At 52.0% G+C, this 23175-nt stretch overlaps 1 protein-coding gene and 1 long non-coding RNA gene across 3 annotated transcripts in view; both read left to right on the forward strand.

Annotated features, from left to right (window-relative positions):
- SELENOI (selenoprotein I) overlaps positions 1-23175 on the forward strand; it is a 30392-nt gene that overhangs the window by 2288 nt on the left and 4929 nt on the right. For both annotated transcript variants that reach the window (XR_005778097.1, XM_040427089.1), the window contains exons 2-5: positions 6794-6862; positions 6942-7050; positions 13522-13596; positions 13925-14187. Coding sequence is in view for 1 of the 2 variants with exons in the window: in XM_040427089.1 (XP_040283023.1) it covers positions 6794-6862; positions 6942-7050; positions 13522-13596; positions 13925-14187 (516 nt within the window). In the remaining variant the exon portion in view is untranslated. The remainder of the gene's footprint in view (positions 1-6793; positions 6863-6941; positions 7051-13521; positions 13597-13924; positions 14188-23175) is intronic.
- Positions 7066-13513, forward strand: LOC120997135. The gene is made up of 3 exons (XR_005778098.1): positions 7066-7704; positions 7785-7826; positions 13211-13513. It is a non-coding gene; the product is annotated as an uncharacterized LOC120997135 (long non-coding RNA).

Raw genomic sequence — 23175 nt, forward strand, 5'->3', positions numbered from 1 at the left:
TAACCCTTTCAGTGTCCGTGGATACGGTGGTCCGACCGCCGCGCCCTCTGTTGGGGTTTGTTCACATTTAGAATTTTTTCAGCACAGATTCTTCACCGGAAACTGCTGTTCGCGTGGCCGAGGATTTTTCCCGTGCGGTTGGATTGGCGCGGTTACCTTGCGATTTCTGCCGCTGTGGAATTGCAAGATGTGGACTTACTCCTAAGTAAGGCTCCGCGAGCGCAGTGCGGGTAAACTGCCGTTATCTCAGATCACACGTCCGGGCGCGGTCATCGCAGTGCGGGCCGCGGCGTTATCTAATCACTGTGTAATACCGCTATCTGCTGTCAGGAGCTGCACATTAACCCCGTCAGGCCTGACCTCTACTGTCTACACATGTACACCCCCACCAGTCTCCTCTGGCAGCGGCTTGTCTCGCTGAGGACAACAGGATCGGGCAGCTGAAATCCAACATGCCCCATCCTCAGGTCGGCGGGGGGAACCGCCTCAGGTCCGCCCCTTGTGTCCGGATTCCGCTGGCTTTGGGCGTCGTTTCGGGGGCAGGCAGGTCTTGAGGAGTTCAGGTTTGGATGGGGGGGGGGGGGTCTCACTTTAAGACGCACATAATGGTAACTGTGCATGACGATACTGGGGCCCCTGTAGGGTCAGGGGCCACATTCTCCTACCAGTCCTGTGACTGAGGGGACTGGAGGTGGAATAGATTAGCGCTTAGTGGCGGCTTTGTCCTGCTGGTGCTGTGGGCGGTTCCGTTACAGTGTGTGAGCCCCTCACAGCTCCTTGTATAGTGAGAAGTTTCCCTTCCTTCCTATGTACAGCTGCAGACCTCGTCACAGTGTGTCAGCTCTGTCACATTGGGCTTTTCCTGGTAGTGCCGCCATACTCCTCCATGCACGCTCCTGGGCTGCGCATTGTGTTCCCAGGCGTGTACTGGTGAGACCGGCCGGACTGGAGCAGCGCACACGTGTGTGCAGTGTGCGTGGGAGCGCTGACATGATGGGAGTGATCTATCAAAACTAGTAAAAGGAAAAGTGGCGGAACCTGCTGGATTGTACCCTCAGGTTGTCAGGGGCCCGGGGGCAACGTCTCCACTTTGTGTTTACACAGGCTTCATATCCCCCCTCCCCATATACAGTTGCAAGAAAAAGTATGTGAACCCTTTGGAATGATATGGATTTCTGCACAAATTGGTCATAAAATGTGATCTGATCTTCATCTCAGTCACAACAATAGACAATCACAGTCTGCTTAAAGGGAACCTGTCACCGGGATTTTGTGTATAGAGCTGAGGACATAGGTTGCTAGATGGCCGCTAGCACATCCGCAATACCCAGTCCCCATAGCTCTGTGTGCTTTTATTGCGTAAAAAAACCGATTTGATACATATGCAAATGAACCCGATATGAGTCCTGTGTCCGGAGATGAGTCCAATTTTCTGAGCGCAGCACCGCCCCGCGTCCTCCGAATCTCCTCCTTGCTGGCTGACGTCACAGAGCTGGAGCGCCGAAATCTAGCGATTCGCGAGCTAGCGCATGCTCATTGTCGGCATCATGTTCATGATGCCAGCACAGGGGACGAACTACGCATGCGCTAGCTCGCGCATCGCGAGATTTCGGCGCTCCAGCTCTGTGACGTCAGCCAGCAAGGAGGAGATTCGGAGGACGCGGGGCGGTGCTGCGCTCAGAAAATTGGACTCATCTCCGGACACAGGACTCATATCGGGTTCATTTGCATATGGATCAAAATGGTTTTTTTTAACACAATAAAAGCGCACTTTTTCTCCTCACATAGTGTTGTGTGTTTCTTCCAAACAACTCAACTTTGGTTTCATCTGTCCACAGAATATTTTGCCAGTACTGCTGTGGAACATCCAGGTTTTCTTGTGCAAACTGTAAACGTGCAGCAATGTTTTCTTTGGACAGCAGTGGCTTCCTCTGTGGTATCCTCCCATGAAATCCATTCTTGTTTAGTGTTTTACGTATCGTAGATTCTCTAACAGGGATGTTAGCATATGTCAGAGACTTTTGTAAGTCTTTAGCTGACACTCTAAGATTCTTCTTCACCTCCTTGAGCAGTCTGTGCTGTGCTCTTGCAGTCATCTTTACAGGACGGCCACTCCTAGGGAGAGTAGCAGCAGTGCTGAACTTTCTCCTTATTTAGACAATTTGTCTTACCGTGGACTGATGAACAGCAAGGCTTTTGGAGATACTTTTATAACCCTTTCCAGCTTTATGCAAGTCAACAATTCTTAATCGTAGATCTTCTGAGAGCTCTTTTGTGCGAGGCATCATTCACATCAGGCAATGCTTCTTGTGAAAAGCAAACCCAGAACTGGTGTGTGTTTTTTATAGGGCAGGGCAGCTGTAACCAACACCTCCAATCTCATCTCATTGATTGGACTCCAGTTGGCTGACACCTCACTCCAATTAGCTCTTGGATATGTCATTAGTCTAGGGGTTCACATACTTTTTCCACCTGCACTGTGAATGTTTGCATGGTGTGTTCAATAAAAACATGGTCACATTTAATTCTTTGTGTGTTATTAGTTTAAGCAGACTGTGATTGTCTATTGTTGTGACTTAGATGAAGATCAGATCACATTTTATGACCAATTTGTGCAGAAATCCATATAATTCCAAAGGGTTCACATACTTTTTCTTGCAACTGTATACACAACCGGAGGATGTATGGGAGCGAGGGTCTGACTACACACAGGGGGGGTAGTCTGTAACCATGGAGACGCATAAGTCATCATGAAGGATGTGTGGATGTGCGCTCACAGCTGAGGGTTTGTTACTGTTTTATCCCGTCTGGCAGCACTGCAGACCTCTCTCCTGGTGGTTATATTGTGTCAGTGCAGAGAATTGTCTGGACTGCATTAGGGCTGCAACGATTAATCGACTTTATCGATAATATTCGATAACTGGATTCGTTGTCGACGAATCCAGTTATCGAATAATCGCCAATTCGTTGCTATGCGGGCGGGCGGTTTACTTTAAATCAGCGCATCTTTATTTTACTTTGCAATAAAGCTCCAGTTGCAGGCAGAGCGGACGGCGGCGTAACATCACTTACTCACGTGACGCGCCTGCTCCGCCTCCTTCATTCATAAAGTGGGCGGGGCAGGTGTGCTGAGTGACGTTACGCCGCCAGGGCTGTTATTGGGGAGGGGGGGGATCTATGTGCGCTGTTATTGGGGAGGAGGGGGGATCTGTGCGCTGTTATTGGGGGGGGGGGATCTGTGCGCTGTTATTGGGGAGGGGGGGGGATCTGTGCGCTGTTATTGGGGGGGGGGGGATCTGTGCGCTGTTATTGGGGGGGGGGGGGGGGGATCTGTGCGCTGTTATTGGGGAGGGGGGGGGGGGATCTGTGCGCTGTTATTGGGGAGGGGGGGGGGATCTGTGCGCTGTTATTGGGGAGGGGGGGGGGGATCTGTGCCCTGTTATTGGGGAGGGGGGGGATCTGTGCCCTTTTATTGGGGAGGGGGGGGGGATCTGTGCCCTTTTATTGGGGAGGGGGGGGGATCTGTGCCCTTTTATTGGGGAGGGGGGGGGATCTGTGCCCTTTTATTGGGGAGGGGGGGGGGATCTGTGCCCTTTTATTGGGGAGGGGGGGGGGATCTGTGCCCTTTTATTGGGGAGGGGGGGGGATCTGTGCCCTTTTATTGGGGAGGGGGGATCTGTGCCCTTTTATTGGGGAGGGGGGGGGGGGGGATCTGTGCCCTTTTATTGGGGAGGGGGGGGGGAATCTGTGCCCTGTTATTGGGGAGGGGGGGGGAATCTGTGCCCTGTTATTGGGGAGGGGGGGGGGAATCTGTGCCCTGTTATTGGGGAGGGGGGGGATCTGTGCCCTGTTATTGGGGAGGGGGGGATCTGTGCCTGACACATATAGCCTAAGATGCTATATAGTGTCATCCACAGATCCCCCCCCCTCCCCCACCCATAACAACGCCATCCACAATTTGTTTTAATATGGCCTTTGAAAATAATTTTTCAAGTAAAATCATATAAACCGCTTTGTTTTGTAATTTTGGTGTTTTTCCCGATTAATCGATTAAATCATTGACAACTAATCGATTATTCAAATAATCGTTCGCTGCAGCCCTAGACTGCATACAATTGTACCAAACCCTCAGCAGTGAGAATTTACCTAAACCTCCTAGGACCACGTTCACATGATGGTTTTTTGATCTGCTCTAATCGCACGTGACCAGTTCACCCATAAGATCGGCGTCCGGAGCACCCCTTTAATCAGCCTTTGACTTCATGCTGCACTGTACCAGATGTACCAGTATAATACAGGATGTGACTCAGGATCAGTACAGGATAAGTAATGTAATGTATGTACACAGTGACTGCACCAGCAGAATAGTGAGTGCAGCTCTGGAGTATAATACAGGATATAACTCAGGATCAGTACAGGATAAGTAATGTATGTACACAGTGACTGCACCAGCAGAATAGTGAGTGCAGCTCTGGAGTATAATACAGGATGTAACTCAGGATCAGTACAGGATAAGTAATGTAATGTATGTACACAGTGACTGCACCAGCAGAATAGTGAGTGCAGCTCTGGAGTATAATACAGGATATAACTCAGGATCAGTACAGGATAAGTAATGTATGTACACAGTGACTGCACCAGCAGAATAGTGAGTGCAGCTCTGGAGTATAATACAGGATGTAACTCAGGATCAGTACAGGATAAGTAATGTAATGTATGTACACAGTGACTCCTCCAGCAGAATAGTGAGTGCAGCTCTGGAGTATAATACAGGATGTAACTCAGGATCAGTACAGGATAAGTAATGTAATGTATGTACACAGTGACTGCACCAGCAGAATAGTGAGTGCAGCTCTGGAGTATAATACAGGATATAACTCAGGATCAGTACAGGATAAGTAATGTAATGTATGTACACAGTGACTGCACCAGCAGCAGAATAGTGAGTGCAGCTCTGGAGTATAATACAGGATGTAACTCAGGATCAGTACAGGATAAGTAATGTATGTACACAGTGACTCCACCAGCAGCAGAATAGTGAGTGCAGCTCTGGAGTATAATACAGGATGTAACTGAGGATCAGTACAGGACAAGTAATGTATGTACACAGTGACTGCACCAGCAGAATAGTGAGTGCAGCTCTGGAGTATAATACAGGATGTAACTCAGGATCAGTACAGGATAAGTAATGTATGTACACAGTGACTGCACCAGCAGCAGAATAGTGAGTGCAGCTCTGGAGTATAATACAGGATGTAACTCAGGATCAGTACAGGATAAGTAATGTAATGTATGTACACAGTGACTGCACCAGCAGAATAGTGAGTGCAGCTCTGGAGTATAATACAGGATATAACTCAGGATCAGTACAGGATAAGTAATGTAATGTATGTACACAGTGACTGCACCAGCAGCAGAATAGTGAGTGCAGCTCTGGAGTATAATACAGGATGTAACTCAGGATCAGTACAGGATAAGTAATGTATGTACACAGTGACTCCACCAGCAGCAGAATAGTGAGTGCAGCTCTGGAGTATAATACAGGATGTAACTGAGGATCAGTACAGGACAAGTAATGTATGTACACAGTGACTGCACCAGCAGAATAGTGAGTGCAGCTCTGGAGTATAATACAGGATGTAACTCAGGATCAGTACAGGATAAGTAATGTATGTACACAGTGACTGCACCAGCAGCAGAATAGTGAGTGCAGCTCTGGAGTATAATACAGGATGTAACTCAGGATCAGTACAGGATAAGTAATGTAATGTATGTACACAGTGACTGCACCAGCAGAATAGTGAGTGCAGCTCTGGAGTATAATACAGGATGTAACTCAGGATCAGTACAGGACAAGTAATGTATGTACACAGTGACTGCACCAGCAGAATAGTGAGCGCAGCTCTGGAGTATAATACACTGTGACTTCCCCGTATGTAGACGTGTGAGGCTGTAGGTACTTGAACGTTCCCAGGAATATTTCCGGAATAAATGACGTCCACGTTCTGTGCTGGTCATGTGATGCCTGAAAGCTGCTGGCTGCGTACGCTCCTCTCCAGATCTGCAGTGTGCCCTCCCCTCGTCTCCCAGAAGATGATATCTGTATGAATGTACCAAACCCATACACCCCTTCAGCTGGAGCTTTGTTACAGTTGCACCCAGTGTGGACAATCCTCCAGACTGATACATTGTAACGGATTATCAGGACAGATATGTGTTTACCTCCCAGAGGATTGTCTGGACAGGATACAATTGTAACAAACCCTCAGCTCTAAGAAGTATTAGGCCTGTAGTAGTGCTGGTGTCGGCTTGCTGTCAGTGAATGAGGATACGCAGTAACAGTAGACTATAATCGGAGACCTGCGGTGACGTTGGCACCTCCGCTTGGCGTCTGCCGCCGGCGTGACTTCACAGGACTGGAGTTTGACCCTTTGTGCCATGTTGTGGGGTCACTTTGTGCCTGGTTAATATAAACGCTGGGGTCACTGGGAGGTCACAGGAGGATTAACCCTTTTATTTCATGGCCTGCCACAGATGCTGCAACACTTCACACTGTAATATTTCTATCTGCTTTACACTGTGAGTTCTCCTGGTGCACGAATAGAAGGCTAGAACTGCAGTGAACACTGACACCTACACAGAACAGTTAGGAATGTAAGTGTGAGCATGCTGCCATGGGCACAGTGGTGGAAACAGTCAGCAAGCTTGTGGACAGAGGCTGCGGTGGTTGTGACGATGCTGGGCACAGACGTGTGTTATCCGTGGCCTCACTTTCTATTCTCTCTCCTTCCAGTACAGCGCGGTGGACACCAACCCCCTGTCCCTCTACGTCATGCACCCCTTCTGGAACTCCATAGTAAAGGTGAGGCTTCCACTAATCCGGCACCCGCTCCTCCGGAAGTGTCCTCCGCCTGCCGGGACGCTCATCCGTGTCGCTTTAGTTTTTCCCCAGGTGGTTGGCGCCAAATCTCATCACGTTCAGCGGTTTCCTGCTGCTCGTCTTCAACTTCTTCATGATGGCGTATTTTGACCCGGACTTCTATGCATCAGGTGCGTCTGCGCGCACTCGGCTCTGCTGCATCGGTGTTCAGCACACATGACCGCGTCCAGGCCCCCAGCCTTGCTGAAATTCTAGCGCCGCTCTAAAGGGGTTGTCTGGGATTAGGAAAACACGGCTGCAGTCTTCCAAAAACAGCGCCACCCGTCTACAGACTTTTCCCACAGGTGTGAATGGGGCGGAGCTGCAGTACCCCTCACAACCTGCGGGGCTGTATTAGAAGGAAGCAGCCAAGTGTTTAACCTATTTCTAACCCTGGACAATCCCTTTAATTAAAGGGGTTGTATCCTCCATGCAGCCCTATCCATACAGAGGTGCCGCAGTAGCCGGACCCCAAAGTATTCTGCTCCTCCAGCTCTGTAGCCGGCGCCGCCTCTTCTGACCTTTATCAGGATGTCGCCTAGCAACAGTCCACGCCGTCACTGGGTGACCACTCCAGTGTGGTCGGGTGTCACTGGCGGCTTCTTCCTGTACATGATGGAAGCCACAGAGCCCCAGTGAGACTGAGGTGCACGACATGTGATAAGCGGTGTGTGTGTGTGTATAGAGAAGCTGTAACACAGTATTACCTTGTGATAAGCGGCACCCTTCTTGTGTGTATAGAGAAGCTGTAGCAGTATTTCCCTGTGATAAGCGGCGCCCTTCTTGTGTGTGTGTGTGTGTATATAGAGAAGCTGTAGCAGTATTTCCCGGTGATAAGCGGTGCCCTTCTTGTGTGTGTATAGAGAAGCTGTAGCAGTATTTCCCTGTCATAAGCGGCGCCCTTCTTGTGTGTGTATAGAGAAGCTGTAACACAGTATTACCTTGTGATAAGCGGCACCCTTCTTGTGTGTATAGAGAAGCTGTAGCAGTATTTCCCCTCACCCATGACGGCACCCAGTGCGACTCAGGACCTCCCATCAGGACAGGAAACCTGAGAAGATAAAAAGGACACACCTCCACCCAACACCAGTTCAGGTTTCCTGTCCTCCGGATGGGAGTTGCTGAGAAGCAGCAGTATTTCTGCGGGACGTACCTCAAAAAAGAAGCCAGCGCTGGGGGGGGTCTGTGGCTATGCCGTGGGAAGACCTATCCCTGGGGAGCGGTAGTTCTGTGGCCGTGCCGGAAGCCGCTCCCCACAAGTCTGCCTGCGCCCGCACTCGCTGCCGGTCCTGCGGGGAGCCGCTGTGGCCGTGTTCAGGCGGCTCCCCACGCCGGCTTGCCCAGTTTGAGAATGGCGCCCGCGCGTCTGAGTGCTTATGCGCATGCGCGGGGCCATCTTTCGGAGGGCCGGCCGATGACGTCGGGGGGGGCGGGGCTTCTCCCTCGACGCGCAGGACCCGGAAGTGAGGGCCGAGGCGCGTCTTTTAAATCTATAAATGCGGCCGCAGGTGCAGGCAGCCAGCGGAGGCACAGTGTGTTTGTGCTGAAGTAGGATCCAGCTAGCAAGCATGTCGGAGCCTACAGATGGACGCGCTGAACCCCTGGACCCCTTGAGGCCTGCAAGTCCGGTACTGGTCCTAAGGATGGGGAAGGAAAAATTCACATGGTGAGAACGTTCCTTTTTTACTAATAAGGTGTTTCTGTCTTAGATCCCAAAGCCTCCAAAAAAGTCGTCTTCCAAGTCAAAACACAAAGAGTGTGCAGATTGTAAGACGACTCTGTCTGCATCCTATCAGAAACCTCTGTGTACGGCATGTATAGACAAACTGGTAGCGGAACAGTCCCAGACCCTTACAAGATCTATGAGGTCCTTAATCAAAGCATCCTTCAAGACATTCAGTAAAGGCCGTGCCAGATCCCCGGATAAAGCCACAGAATGTGATAGTATGGAAATGGACTCGTCCGATAGTGAAGCCAGAGAATCCGGGCAGTTAGATTCCAGTAATTCAGATTCCTCGGACGAGGAATATTCAGGGAAGTCCTTCTTTTCCCCTGAGGATACGCAGCCATTATTAAAAGCGGTCCGAGCAACTATGCAGTTGGAAGACATTAAGCAGACCAGATCAGTTGCGGATCAGGCCTTCCAGGCATTAGGCCCTAAAAAGCATAGGGTTTTTTCTATGCATGAAAGCATGCAGGCGATTATTAAAAAAGAGTGGAAGAATCCTGACAGAAAGTTCTTCATACCTTCCTCTGTTAAAAGAAAATACCCTTATGAAGAAAAAGTGTCCTCAAGCTGGGATAGGGCCCCTACGGTGGATGCACCAGTCGCCAAGATTGCAAAAAAGTCTGCCCTCCCATTTGATGATTTAGGTTGTCTTTCTGACCCGTTAGACAAGAAAGCGGACATATATCTTAAACGGGCTTGGGAGACGTCGGCCGCCTGTCTCAGGCCGGCAGTCGCAGCCACCTGGGTTTCCCGGTCGCTGAGACTATGGATTGACCAGCTAGAGTCACATCTTAAAGAAAAAAGACCTAGAGAAGAGCTCCTAGCTTCTCTCCCCACCTTCTCAAAAGCAGCTGATTTTTTAACGGATGCCTCCACTGATGTGATGCGCTTTTCCGCCAGAGCCTCTGCTATGTCAAACGCGGCTAGAAGAGCTATTTGGCTTAGATCCTGCAAGGGTGACCAGGGATCTAAGGCCAGACTCTGTGCCCTTCCGTGTGAAGGCGACAGATTATTTGGGTCATCTTTAGATGACATCCTGGAGAAGGCCTCTGACAAAAAAAGGGGGTTTCCTGTCCCTCAGAAGCCCCCCTTTTTTCGTAGGCCCCAGCAGAGCTTTAGAAGGCAGAGGGGCAAGCCCTACGATAGGAAAGAGAGAGATCGATTTCAGAGGAAATCTAGCGGCTTTCTTTTCAAATCCCAAGATAATAAAAAAGATAAGCAGCAATGACGCTGGGCTCCAAGTTGGGGGGAGACTCTCTTCCTTTCTCCCTGCTTGGTCAAAGGTCACCCAAAACAAATGGGTTTTGGGAGGGATAGCAGAGGGAGTCAGATTGGAGTTTCTCTCCTACCCCCAAAATTTCTTCACCCACACCAACTCCGAAAGATCCCTTAAAATCCACAGTTTTAGAGGCAGAGGTTCAGTTGTTATTGGACAAAGGGGTCGTTTGCCAAGTTCCCATAGAAGAGGAGGGCAGGGGGTATTACTCCCCACTCTTTCTAGTAAAGAAACCCAATGGGTCCTTTCGAATGATTCTAAATCTAAAACGACTAAACAAGTTCCTGAAATACAAAAGATTCCGGATGGAGACGATAAAGACAACTATAGATCTGTTATACAAAGATTGCTGGATGGCAAGTATAGACTTAGAGGATGCTTATTACCACATCCCTATTCATCCCTCCTCCCAAAAGTATTTGAGAACGGCAGTCCAAGTAAAGGGCCAGCTTCTGCACCTGCAATACAGGGCCCTCCCGTTTGGGGTCTCACAAGCCCCGAGAATTTTTACAAAGGTTGTGGCGGAGATGGTGGCATTCCTCCGATTGTCCAGGATAGTGTTAGTACCCTTTCTGGACGATTTTTTGTTCATAGCCCAGACGAAGGTACAGTTACAGACGGATCTTGTCCTGGTGTGTTCTCTATTGAAAGATCTGGTATGGAAGGTCAATCGAGAAAAATCTTGCCTAACCCCCTCTCAAAATTGCGTATTTTTAGGGATGCAGCTAGATTCCACGGCTCAGAAAACATTCCTTCCTCAGAAGAAAGTAGTTTCAACAAAGGAACATGTTTGGATCCTTTTCCGCTCCTTCCGATGTTCCATCAGGAAGGCGATGGCAGTATTAGGGCACCTGACGGCCACGATTCCCGCAGTGCCGTTTGCTCAGATTCACACAAGATCGTTACAGTGGGATATCTTAAAGAAATGGAATGGTCTTCTACAAACACTAGAGGAAAAATTTCATCTCTCCTCCAGAGCAAGGTATTCCCTCCTATGGTGGACATCCGAGAAGAATCTTTCGGCAGGGATGCCCTGGTCCTTCATAGAACCCATACGGATAACAACAGACGCCAGTCCGTGGGGTTGGGGGGCTCATTCAGATGGGAAATATTGGCAGGGAAGATGGGATTTAAGAACCCGAGCCTGCACATCAAATTACAAGGAACTCAGGGCAGTAGAAAGAGTTCTAAGGGTGGCAGTTCCAGATGTCTTGAACAAAAAACTGGTCTTTTACTCGGACAATTCAACAACAGTGGCCTATATAAATCACCAGGGCGGAACAAAAATACCATCCCTAATCTTCCTCTGCCAGGAAATTTTCAAAATAGCAGAAGACAGGAACCTGCTCCTATCTGCAATACATCTAAAGGGAAAAGAGAACACGGTGACCGACTTTTTAAGCCGAGTGGAACTCAGCCAGGCAGAGTGGAGTCTGAACGGAGAAGTCTTTTCCCAGATTGTCTTAAGGTTTGGGACCCCAACTATAGACCTCTTTGCTACCCGGAAGAACAGGAAGACAGAGAGGTTCTTCTCCTTAAATCACACAGAGAACCCCACGGCCGTGGACAGTCTGGCCCAGGATTGGAGCCGAGAACGCGGCTATGCCTTCCCACCTATTTCCCTAATTCCACAGGTACTGAAGAAAGTACGGAGGGAGGGAGCCTCTATAATCCTGGTAGCCCCGAAATGGCCCAAAAGGATCTGGTACTCCACCCTGTTAAATCTAGCCAGAAGCCCCCCCTGGACGATCCCTCCAAGGGAGGACCTCCTTCTCCAGGGGCCTGTATGCCACCCCAATCCGGAGATTCTACAATTGGCAGTGTGGAGTTTGACAGGGGCATCTGGTTGAGTAGAGGGCTCTCTAACAAGGTTGTTTCCACCCTTTTAGGCAGTAGGAAAGCTACAACAGCCAGGAAATATAATAGAGTGTGGAATATCTTTGCTTCCTTTCTAGGGTCTAGCCCTGATCCATTTAAACCTCCAGAAATACCTAAAGTTTTAGACTTCTTGCAGGCAGGTTTAGACAAGGGACTCAAAGCCTCCACCCTAAAAGTACAGGTATCAGCCTTGAGCTATTTTTTCGACTACCAGTTAGCAATGCATCCTTGGGTCAAACGTTTTCTTTCTGCCGCGGCCAGAATCCATCCTTCTGTAAGGCCTCTTTCCCCCCCATGGGATTTAAACAGGGTCTTGACAGCCCTAACCGATAAGCCATTTGAGCCCTTGTTAGAGATCCCAATTGACATCCTGTCCATTAAAATGGCTTTTCTACTGGCAATCACCTCTGCTAGGAGGGTCTCGGAGATCCAGGCCTTCTCTGCACATCCACCATATACTGTCATCCAGGACAATCAAGTAGTAATTAGGCCCCTGCCTTCCTTCCTTCCCAAAGTTGTCTCGGATTTTCACAGGAGCCAGGACATTGTGTTGCCTTCCTTTTTTCCTAACCCCTCCAATAGCAGGGAAAAAAGTTTTCATTGCTTGGACGTTAAAAGATGCTTGTTAGTTTACCTGGATGTTACGTCTTCATGGAGGAAAGACGAGAACCTTCTTGTCCAGTTTTTAGGGGGGAATAGGGGTAAGAAAGCATCCTGCGGGGTTATTGCCAGATGGGTGAAGAAGGCCATAACAAAGGCTTACATCTCCTTGGGTCTTTCCCCTCCTTCTGGGTTCGGGGCCCATTCTACTCGGGCAGTGTCTACTTCATGGGCTGAAAGGGCTGACGTGTCCTTAGCTCAGATTTGTAGGGCAGCTACATGGAGTTCCCCACATACCTTTCTCAAACATTATAGGTTGCAGCTCCATTCTGACGCCTCATTTGGGCAGAAGGTCCTGCAGGCTGTGGCCCCCCCCCCTAGACTCTACTTATAGTCTATCTCGCACTGGGTGCCGTCATGGGTGAGGGGAAAACAACATTGCTTACCGGTAATCGTTTTTCTCGATACCCATGACGGCACCCGATAGTTCCCTCCCCATATATAGATACAGATACGGATACATTTATAAATATATATAGGGTATCAGTCAGGTCTATATGAAGTAATATAGATTTAAAAAAAAAAAAAAAGAGGGTCTTTAATCCCTTATCACTTCTCTCCGGAGAACAATTTATTTCTTCCACTGGTGTTGGGTGGAGGTGTGTCCTTTTTATCTTCTCAGGTTTCCTGTCCTGATGGGAGGTCCTGAGTCGCACTGGGTGCCGTCATGGGTATCGAGAAAAACGATTACCGGTAAGCAATGTTGTTTTCCCTGTGATAAGCGGCGCCCTTCTTGAGGTGTATAGAGAAGCTGTAGCAGTATTTCCCTGTGATAAGCGGCGCCCTTCGTGTGTGTGTGTGTGTATGTGTATATAGAGAAGCTGTAGCAGTATTTCCCTGTGATAAGCGGCGCCCTTCTTGAGGTGTATAGAGAAGCTGTAGCAGTATTTCCCTGTGATAAGCGGCGCCCTTCTTGTGTGTGTATAGAGAAACTAACAGTATTACCTTGTGATAAGCGGCGCCCTTCTTGAGGTGTATAGAGAAGCTGTAGCAGTATTTCCCTTTGATAAGCGGCGCCCGTGCACACAAGCTGTCCTCACCCCTCTTTCTGTTCTGCAGCCGCAGGTCATGAGCACGTCCCCAGCTGGGTGTGGATCGTCGCCGGCCTGCTGAACTTCACGGCCTATACCCTGGGTGAGTCGCCTGTTATTAAAGGGGCGGTCTAGTCCTGTGTGTAATGGTCTCCCTGCACAGGCAGCACTGATTGGATAGTGTCAGACTGAAGGGACACGCCCCCAACTGATTCCAGCAGGAATAATAGAGGAATAGAACTATTACATGGGGGATGCAAAGGCTTATAAAGCGCTGCACGTTTCTGCGTTGCATTCTGGGAGAAGTAGTGTTAGCTCCTGGACCTTGTCGGCAGAGGAGTATTGTGAGTGCAGCTCTGGAGGTGACCGCAGACCCGGTGTCCGGCCTCCTGTGTTGCGCTGTCATTTACATTTTCTCCGTCCTTTTGCAGATGGAGTAGACGGCAAGCAGGCTCGCAGGACGAATTCCAGCACTCCGCTGGGGGAGCTGTTCGACCACGGCCTGGACAGCTGGGCCTGCATCTACTTTGTGGTGACCGTTTATTCCATCTTCGGCCGCGGGGAGGCGGGGGTCAGCGTCCTGGTTCTCTACCTCCTCCTGTGGGTGGTGCTCTTCTCCTTCATCCTCTCGCACTGGGAGAAGTACAACACTGGAATCCTGTTCCTGCCCTGGGGCTACGACCTGAGCCAGGTGGTAAGTGTGCAACACAGTCTGCCCCATCTGCTGGGCATTGATGTATACCATGAGCTTCTGCAGCAGCTGACGTGTGTGTTAGGAGGTTCTGCAGCAGCCGAGCTGTGTGTTAGGAGGTTCTGCAGCAGCCGAGGTGTGTGTGTTAGGAGGTTCTGCAGCAGCCGAGGTGTGTGTGTGTTAGGAGGTTCTGCAGCAGCCGAGGTGTGTGTGTTAGGAGGTTCTGCAGCAGCCGAGGTGTGTGTGTGATAGGAGGTTCTGCAGCAGCTGAGGTGTGTGTGTGTGTGTGTGTGTTAGGAGGTTCCGCAGCAGCTGAGGTGTGTGTGTTAGGAGGTTCCGCAGCAGCTGAGGTGTGTGTGTTATGAGGTTCTGCAGCAGCCGAGGTGTGTGTGTGTTAGGAGGTTCTGCAGCAGCTGAGGTGTGTGTGTGTGTGTGTGTGTTAGGAGGTTCTGCAGCAGCTGAGGTGTGTGTTAGGAGGTTCTGCAGCAGCTGAGGTGTGTGTGTGTGTTAGGAGGTTCCGCAGCAGCTGAGGTGTGTGTGTGTGTTAGGAGGTTCTGCAGCAGCTGAGGTGTGTGTGTGTTAGGAGGTTCTGCAGCAGCTGAGGTGTGTGTGTGTGTTAGGAGGTTCTGCAGCAGCTGAGGTGTGTGTGTGTTAGGAGGTTCTGCAGCAGCTGAGGTGTGTGTGTGTGTGTTAAAAGGTTCTGCAGCAGCTGAGGTGTGTGTGTGTTAGGAGGTTCTGCAGCAGCTGAGGTGTGTGTGTGTGTGTGTGTGTGTGTGTGTGTTAGGAGGTTCTGCAGCAGCCGAGGTGTGTGTGTGTTAGGAGGTTATGCAGCAGCCGAGGTGTGTGTGTGTGTTAGGAGGTTCTGCAGCAGCCGAGGTGTGTGTGTGTGTTAGGAGGTTCTGCAGCAGCCGAGGTGTGTGTGTGTGTGTGTGTTAGGAGGTTCTGCAGCAGCCGAGGTGTGTGTGTTAGGAGGTTCTGCAGCAGCCGAGGTGTGTGTGTGTGTGTGTGTGTGTGTGTGTGTTAGGAGGTTCTGCAGCAGCCGAGGTGTGTGTGTGTGTGTGTGTTAGGAGGTTCTGCAGCAGCCGAGGTGTGTGTGTGTGTGTGTGTGTGTGTGTGTGTTAGGAGGTTCTGCAGCAGCCGAGGTGTGTGTGTGTGTGTGTGTGTGTGTGTGTTAGGAGGTTCTGCAGCAGCTGAGGTGTGTGTGTGTGTGTGTGTGTGTGTGTGTGTTAGGAGGTTCTGCAGCAGCCGAGGTGTGTGTGTGTGTGTTAGGAGGTTCTGCAGCAGCCGAGGTGTGTGTGTGTGTGTGTGTGTTAGGAGGATCTGCAGCAGCCGAGGTGTGTGTGTGTGTGTTAGGAGGATCTGCAGCAGCCGAGGTGTGTGTGTGTGTGTGTGTGTTAGGAGGTTCTGCAGCAGCCGAGGTGTGTGTGTGTTAGGAGGTTCTGCAGCAGCCGAGGTGTGTGTGTGTGTGTTAGGAGGTTCTGCAGCAGCCGAGGTGTGTGTTAGGAGGATCTGCAGCAGCCGAGGTGTGTGTGTGTGTGTGTTAGGAGGATCTGCAGCAGCCGAGGTGTGTGTGTGTTAGGAGGTTCTGCAGCAGCCGAGGTGTGTGTGTGTGTGTGTGTGTTAGGAGGTTCTGCAGCAGCCGAGGTGTGTGTGTGTTAGGAGGTTCTGCAGCAGCCGAGGTGTGTGTGTGTGTGTTAGGAGGTTCTGCAGCAGCCGAGGTGTGTGTGTGTGTTAGGAGGTTCTGCAGCAGCCGAGGTGTGTGTGTGTGTGTGTTAGGAGGTTCTGCAGCAGCCGAGGTGTGTGTGTGTGTGTGTGTGTTAGGAGGATCTGCAGCAGCCGAGGTGTGTGTGTGTTAGGAGGTTATGCAGCAGCCGAGGTGTGTGTGTGTGTGTGTGTTAGGAGGTTCTGCAGCAGCCAAGGTGTGTGTGTGTGTTAGGAGGTTCTGCAGCAGCCGAGCTGTGTGTGTGTTAGGAGGTTCTGCAGCAGCCGAGGTGTGTGTGTGTGTGTGTGTGTGTTAGGAGGTTCTGCAGCAGCCGAGGTGTGTGTGTGTGTGTGTGTGTGTGTGTGTTAGGAGGTTCTGCAGCAGCCGAGGTGTGTGTGTGTGTTAGGAGGTTCTGCAGCAGCCGAGGTGTGTGTGTGTGTTAGGAGGTTCTGCAGCAGCCGAGGTGTGTGTGTGTGTGTGTTAGGAGGTTCTGCAGCAGCCGAGGTGTGTGTGTGTGTGTGTGTGTGTGTGTGTTAGGAGGTTCTGCAGCAGCCGAGGTGTGTGTGTGTGTGTGTGTGTGTGTGTGTTAGGAGGTTCTGCAGCAGCCGAGGTGTGTGTGTGTGTGTGTGTTAGGAGGTTCTGCAGCAGCCGAGGTGTGTGTGTGTGTTAGGAGGATCTGCAGCAGCCGAGGTGTGTGTGTGTGTTAGGTTCTGCAGCAGCCGAGGTGTGTGTGTGTGTGTGTGTTAGGAGGTTCTGCAGCAGCCGAGGTGTGTGTGTGTTAGGAGGTTCTGCAGCAGCCGAGGTGTGTGTGTGTGTGTTAGGAGGTTCTGCAGCAGCCGAGGTGTGTGTTAGGAGGTTCTGCAGCAGCCGAGGTGTGTGTGTGTGTTAGGAGGATCTGCAGCAGCCGAGGTGTGTGTGTGTGTGTGTTAGGAGGATCTGCAGCAGCCGAGGTGTGTGTGTGTGTGTGTGTGTGTTAGGAGGTTCTGCAGCAGCCGAGGTGTGTGTGTGTGTGTTAGGAGGATCTGCAGCAGCCGAGGTGTGTGTGTGTGTTAGGAGGATCTGCAGCAGCCGAGGTGTGTGTGTGTGTGTGTGTGTTAGGAGGTTCTGCAGCAGCCGAGGTGTGTGTGTGTGTGTGTGTTAGGAGGTTCTGCAGCAGCCGAGGTGTGTGTGTGTGTGTGTGTGTGTTAGGAGGTTCTGCAGCAGCCGAGGTGTGTGTGTGTGTGTGTGTTAGGAGGTTCTGCAGCAGCCGAGGTGTGTGTGTGTTAGGAGGTTCTGCAGCAGCCGAGGTGTGTGTGTGTTAGGAGGTTCTGCAGCAGCCGAGGTGTGTGTGTGTTAGGAGGTTCTGCAGCAGCCGAGGTGTGTGTGTGTTAGGAGGTTCTGCAGCAGCCGAGGTGTGTGTGTGTGTGTTAGGAGGTTCTGCAGCAGCCGAGGTGTGTGTGTGTGTGTTAGGAGGTTCTGCAGCAGCCGAGGTGTGTGTGTGTTAGGTTCTGCAGCAGCCGAGGTGTGTGTGTGTGTGTGTTAGGAGGTTCTGCAGCAGCCGAGGTGTGTGTGTGTGTGTGTTAGGAGGTTCTGCAGCAGCCGAGGTGTGTGTGTGTGTTAGGAGGTTCTGCAGCAGCCGAGGTGTGTGTGTGTGTGTTAGGAGGTTCTGCAGCAGCCGAGGTGTGTGTGTGTGTGTGTGTGTGTTAGGAGGATCTGCAGCAGCCGAGGTGTGTGTGTGTGTGTGTTAGGAGGTTCTGCAGCAGCCGAGGTGTGTGTGTGTGTGTTAGGAGGATCTGCAGCAGCCGAGGTGTGTGTGTGTGTGTGTGTGTGTTAGGAGGATCTGCAGCAGCCGAGGTGTGTGTGTGTGTGTGTGTGTGTTAGGAGGATCTGCAGCAGCCGAGGTGTGTGTGTGTGTGTTAGGAGGATCTGCAGCAGCCGAGGTGTGTGTGTGTGTGTGTGTGTTAGGAGGTTCTGCAGCAGCCGAGGTGTGTGTTAGGAGGATCTGCAGCAGCCGAGGTGTGTGTGTGTGTGTGTTAGGAGGATCTGCAGCAGCCGAGGTGTGTGTGTGTTAGGAGGTTCTGCAGCAGCCGAGGTGTGTGTGTGTGTGTGTTAGGAGGTTCTGCAGCAGCCGAGGTGTGTGTGTGTTAGGAGGATCTGCAGCAGCCGAGGTGTGTGTGTGTGTTAGGTTCTGCAGCAGCCGAGGTGTGTGTGTGTGTGTGTGTGTGTGTGTGTGTGTTAGGAGGTTCTGCAGCAGCCGAGGTGTGTGTGTGTGTGTGTGTGTGTTAGGAGGTTCTGCAGCAGCCGAGGTGTGTGTGTGTGTGTGTGTGTGTTAGGAGGATCTGCAGCAGCCGAGGTGTGTGTGTGTGTGTGTGTGTGTTAGGAGGTTCTGCAGCAGCCGAGGTGTGTGTTAGGAGGATCTGCAGCAGCCGAGGTGTGTGTGTGTGTGTGTTAGGAGGATCTGCAGCAGCCGAGGTGTGTGTGTGTTAGGAGGTTCTGCAGCAGCCGAGGTGTGTGTGTGTGTGTGTTAGGAGGTTCTGCAGCAGCCGAGGTGTGTGTGTGTTAGGAGGATCTGCAGCAGCCGAGGTGTGTGTGTGTTAGGTTCTGCAGCAGCCGAGGTGTGTGTGTGTGTGTGTGTGTGTGTGTGTGTGTTAGGAGGTTCTGCAGCAGCCGAGGTGTGTGTGTGTGTGTGTGTGTTAGGAGGTTCTGCAGCAGCCGAGGTGTGTGTGTGTGTGTGTGTTAGGAGGTTCTGCAGCAGCCGAGGTGTGTGTGTGTGTGTGTGTGTTAGGAGGTTCTGCAGCAGCCGAGGTGTGTGTGTGTGTGTGTGTTAGGAGGTTCTGCAGCAGCCGAGGTGTGTGTGTGTGTGTGTGTGTGTTAGGAGGATCTGCAGCAGCCGAGGTGTGTGTGTGTGTTAGGTTCTGCAGCAGCCGAGGTGTGTGTGTGTGTGTGTGTTAGGAGGTTCTGCAGCAGCCGAGGTGTGTGTGTGTTAGGAGGTTCTGCAGCAGCCGAGGTGTGTTTGTGTGTGTGTGTTAGGAGGTTCTGCAGCAGCCGAGGTGTGTGTTAGGAGGTTCTGCAGCAGCCGAGGTGTGTGTGTGTGTGTGTGTGTTAGGAGGTTCTGCAGCAGCCGAGGTGTGTGTGTGTGTGTGTTAGGAGGTTCTGCAGCAGCCGAGTTGTGTGTGTGTGTGTGTGTGTGTTAGGAGGATCTGCAGCAGCCGAGGTGTGTGTGTGTGTGTGTGTTAGGAGGATCTGCAGCAGCCGAGGTGTGTGTGTGTGTGTGTGTGTGTGTGTTAGGAGGATCTGCAGCAGCCGAGGTGTGTGTGTGTGTGTGTTAGGAGGTTCTGCAGCAGCCGAGGTGTGTGTGTGTGTGTGTGTGTTAGGAGGTTCTGCAGCAGCCGAGGTGTGTGTGTGTGTGTGTGTGTGTTAGGAGGTTCTGCAGCAGCCGAGGTGTGTGTGTTTTAGGAGGTTCTGCAGCAGCCGAGGTGTGTGTGTGTGTGTGTGTTAGGAGGTTCTGCAGCAGCCGAGGTGTGTGTGTGTTAGGAGGTTCTGCAGCAGCCGAGGTGTGTGTGTGTGTTAGGAGGTTCTGCAGCAGCCGAGGTGTGTGTGTGTTAGGAGGTTCTGCAGCAGCCGAGGTGTGTGTGTGTTAGGAGGTTCTGCAGCAGCCGAGGTGTGTGTGTGTTAGGAGGTTCTGCAGCAGCCGAGGTGTGTGTGTGTGTGTTAGGAGGTTCTGCAGCAGCCGAGGTGTGTGTGTGTGTGTTAGGAGGTTCTGCAGCAGCCGAGGTGTGTGTGTGTTAGGTTCTGCAGCAGCCGAGGTGTGTGTGTGTGTGTGTGTGTTAGGAGGTTCTGCAGCAGCCGAGGTGTGTGTGTGTGTTAGGAGGTTCTGCAGCAGCCGAGGTGTGTGTGTGTGTGTGTGTTAGGAGGTTCTGCAGCAGCCGAGGTGTGTGTGTGTGTGTTAGGAGGTTCTGCAGCAGCCGAGGTGTGTGTGTGTGTGTGTGTGTGTGTGTGTGTGTTAGGAGGATCTGCAGCAGCCGAGGTGTGTGTGTGTGTTAGGAGGATCTGCAGCAGCCGAGGTGTGTGTGTGTGTGTGTTAGGAGGTTCTGCAGCAGCCGAGGTGTGTGTGTGTGTGTTAGGAGGATCTGCAGCAGCCGAGGTGTGTGTGTGTGTGTGTTAGGAGGATCTGCAGCAGCCGAGGTGTGTGTGTGTGTGTTAGGAGGATCTGCAGCAGCCGAGGTGTGTGTGTGTGTGTGTTAGGAGGATCTGCAGCAGCCGAGGTGTGTGTGTGTTAGGAGGTTCTGCAGCAGCCGAGGTGTGTGTGTGTGTGTGTGTGTGTGTTAGGAGGTTCTGCAGCAGCCGAGGTGTGTGTGTGTTAGGAGGATCTGCAGCAGCCGAGGTGTGTGTGTGTTAGGTTCTGCAGCAGCCGAGGTGTGTGTGTGTGTGTTAGGAGGTTCTGCAGCAGCCGAGGTGTGTGTGTGTGTGTGTGTGTGTTAGGAGGTTCTGCAGCAGCCGAGGTGTGTGTGTGTGTGTTAGGAGGTTCTGCAGCAGCCGAGGTGTGTGTGTGTTAGGAGGTTCTGCAGCAGCCGAGGTGTGTGTGTGTGTGTGTGTGTTAGGAGGTTCTGCAGCAGCCGAGGTGTGTGTGTGTTAGGAGGTTCTGCAGCAGCCGAGGTGTGTGTGTGTTAGGAGGTTCTGCAGCAGCCGAGGTGTGTGTGTGTTAGGAGGTTCTGCAGCAGCCGAGGTGTGTGTGTGTTAGGAGGTTCTGCAGCAGCCGAGGTGTGTGTGTGTTAGGAGGTTCTGCAGCAGCCGAGGTGTGTGTGTGTGTGTTAGGAGGTTCTGCAGCAGCCGAGGTGTGTGTGTGTGTGTGTGTTAGGAGGTTCTGCAGCAGCCGAGGTGTGTGTGTGTTAGGAGGTTATGCAGCAGCCGAGGTGTGTGTGTGTGTGTGTGTGTTAGGAGGTTCTGCAGCAGCCGAGGTGTGTGTTAGGAGGTTCTGCAGCAGCCGAGGTGTGTGTGTGTGTGTGTGTGTGTGTGTTAGGAGGTTCTGCAGCAGCCGAGGTGTGTGTGTGTGTGTGTGTTAGGAGGATCTGCAGCAGCCGAGGTGTGTGTGTGTGTGTGTGTGTTAGGAGGATCTGCAGCAGCCGAGGTGTGTGTGTGTGTGTGTGTGTGTTAGGAGGATCTGCAGCAGCCGAGGTGTGTGTGTGTGTGTGTGTGTGTGTGTGTTAGGAGGTTCTGCAGCAGCCGAGGTGTGTGTGTGTGTGTTAGGAGGATCTGCAGCAGCCGAGGTGTGTGTGTGTTAGGAGGTTCTGCAGCAGCCGAGGTGTGTGTGTGTGTGTGTGTTAGGAGGTTCTGCAGCAGCCGAGGTGTGTGTGTGTTAGGAGGTTCTGCAGCAGCGAGGTGTGTGTGTGTGTGTGTGTTAGGAGGTTCTGCAGCAGCCGAGGTGTGTGTGTGTTAGGAGGTTCTGCAGCAGCCGAGGTGTGTGTGTGTGTGTGTGTGTTAGGAGGTTCTGCAGCAGCCGAGGTGTGTGTGTGTGTGTTAGGAGGTTCTGCAGCAGCCGAGGTGTGTGTGTGTTAGGAGGTTATGCAGCAGCCGAGGTGTGTGTGTGTTAGGAGGTTCTGCAGCAGCCAAGGTGTGTGTGTGTTAGGAGGTTCTGCAGCAGCCGAGCTGTGTGTGTGTTAGGAGGTTCTGCAGCAGCCGAGGTGTGTGTGTGTGTGTGTGTTAGGAGGTTCTGCAGCAGCCGAGGTGTGTGTGTGTGTGTTAGGAGGTTCTGCAGCAGCCGAGGTGTGTGTGTGTGTTAGGAGGTTCTGCAGCAGCCGAGGTGTGTGTGTGTGTTAGGAGGTTCTGCAGCAGCCGAGTTGTGTGTGTGTGTGTGTGTGTGTGTTAGGAGGATCTGCAGCAGCCGAGGTGTGTGTGTGTGTGTGTGTTAGGAGGATCTGCAGCAGCCGAGGTGTGTGTGTGTGTGTGTGTGTGTTAGGAGGTTCTGCAGCAGCCGAGGTGTGTGTGTGTGTGTGTTAGGAGGTTCTGCAGCAGCCGAGGTGTGTGTGTGTGTGTGTGTGTGTGTGTTAGGAGGATCTGCAGCAGCCGAGGTGTGTGTGTGTGTGTGTGTGTGTGTGTGTGTTAGGAGGATCTGCAGCAGCCGAGGTGTGTGTGTGTGTTAGGTTCTGCAGCAGCCGAGGTGTGTGTGTGTGTGTGTGTGTGTGTTAGGAGGTTCTGCAGCAGCCGAGGTGTGTGTGTGTGTGTGTGTGTTAGGAGGTTCTGCAGCAGCCGAGGTGTGTGTGTGTGTGTGTTAGGAGGTTCTGCAGCAGCCGAGGTGTGTGTGTGTGTGTGTGTGTGTTAGGAGGTTCTGCAGCAGCCGAGGTGTGTGTGTGTGTGTGTGTGTGTGTGTGTTAGGAGGATCTGCAGCAGCCGAGGTGTGTGTGTGTGTGTGTGTGTGTGTGTTAGGAGGATCTGCAGCAGCCGAGGTGTGTGTGTGTGTTAGGTTCTGCAGCAGCCGAGGTGTGTGTGTGTGTGTGTGTGTTAGGAGGTTCTGCAGCAGCCGAGGTGTGTGTGTGTTAGGAGGTTCTGCAGCAGCCGAGGTGTGTGTGTGTGTGTGTGTGTGTTAGGAGGTTCTGCAGCAGCCGAGGTGTGTGTTAGGAGGTTCTGCAGCAGCCGAGGTGTGTGTGTGTGTGTGTGTGTGTTAGGAGGTTCTGCAGCAGCCGAGGTGTGTGTGTGTGTGTGTGTGTGTTAGGAGGTTCTGCAGCAGCCGAGGTGTGTGTGTGTGTGTGTTAGGAGGATCTGCAGCAGCCGAGGTGTGTGTGTGTGTGTGTGTGTGTGTTAGGAGGATCTGCAGCAGCCGAGGTGTGTGTGTGTTAGGAGGTTCTGCAGCAGCCGAGGTGTGTGTGTGTGTGTGTGTTAGGAGGTTCTGCAGCAGCCGAGGTGTGTGTGTGTTAGGAGGTTCTGCAGCAGCCGAGGTGTGTGTGTGTTAGGAGGTTCTGCAGCAGCCGAGGTGTGTGTGTGTGTGTGTGTTAGGAGGTTCTGCAGCAGCCGAGGTGTGTGTGTGTGTGTTAGGAGGTTCTGCAGCAGCCGAGGTGTGTGTGTGTTAGGTTCTGCAGCAGCCGAGGTGTGTGTGTGTGTGTGTGTGTGTGTTAGGAGGTTCTGCAGCAGCCGAGGTGTGTGTGTGTTAGGAGGTTATGCAGCAGCCGAGGTGTGTGTGTGTTAGGAGGTTCTGCAGCAGCCGAGGTGTGTGAGTGTGTGTGTGTTAGGAGGTTCTGCAGCAGCCGAGGTGTGTGTGTGTGTGTGTGTTAGGAGGTTCTGCAGCAGCCGAGGTGTGTGTGTGTGTGTGTGTTAGG

This window comes from Bufo bufo, chromosome 4, assembly GCF_905171765.1.
Source record: "Bufo bufo chromosome 4, aBufBuf1.1, whole genome shotgun sequence".
NCBI classification, from domain to species: Eukaryota; Metazoa; Chordata; class Amphibia; order Anura; family Bufonidae; genus Bufo; species Bufo bufo.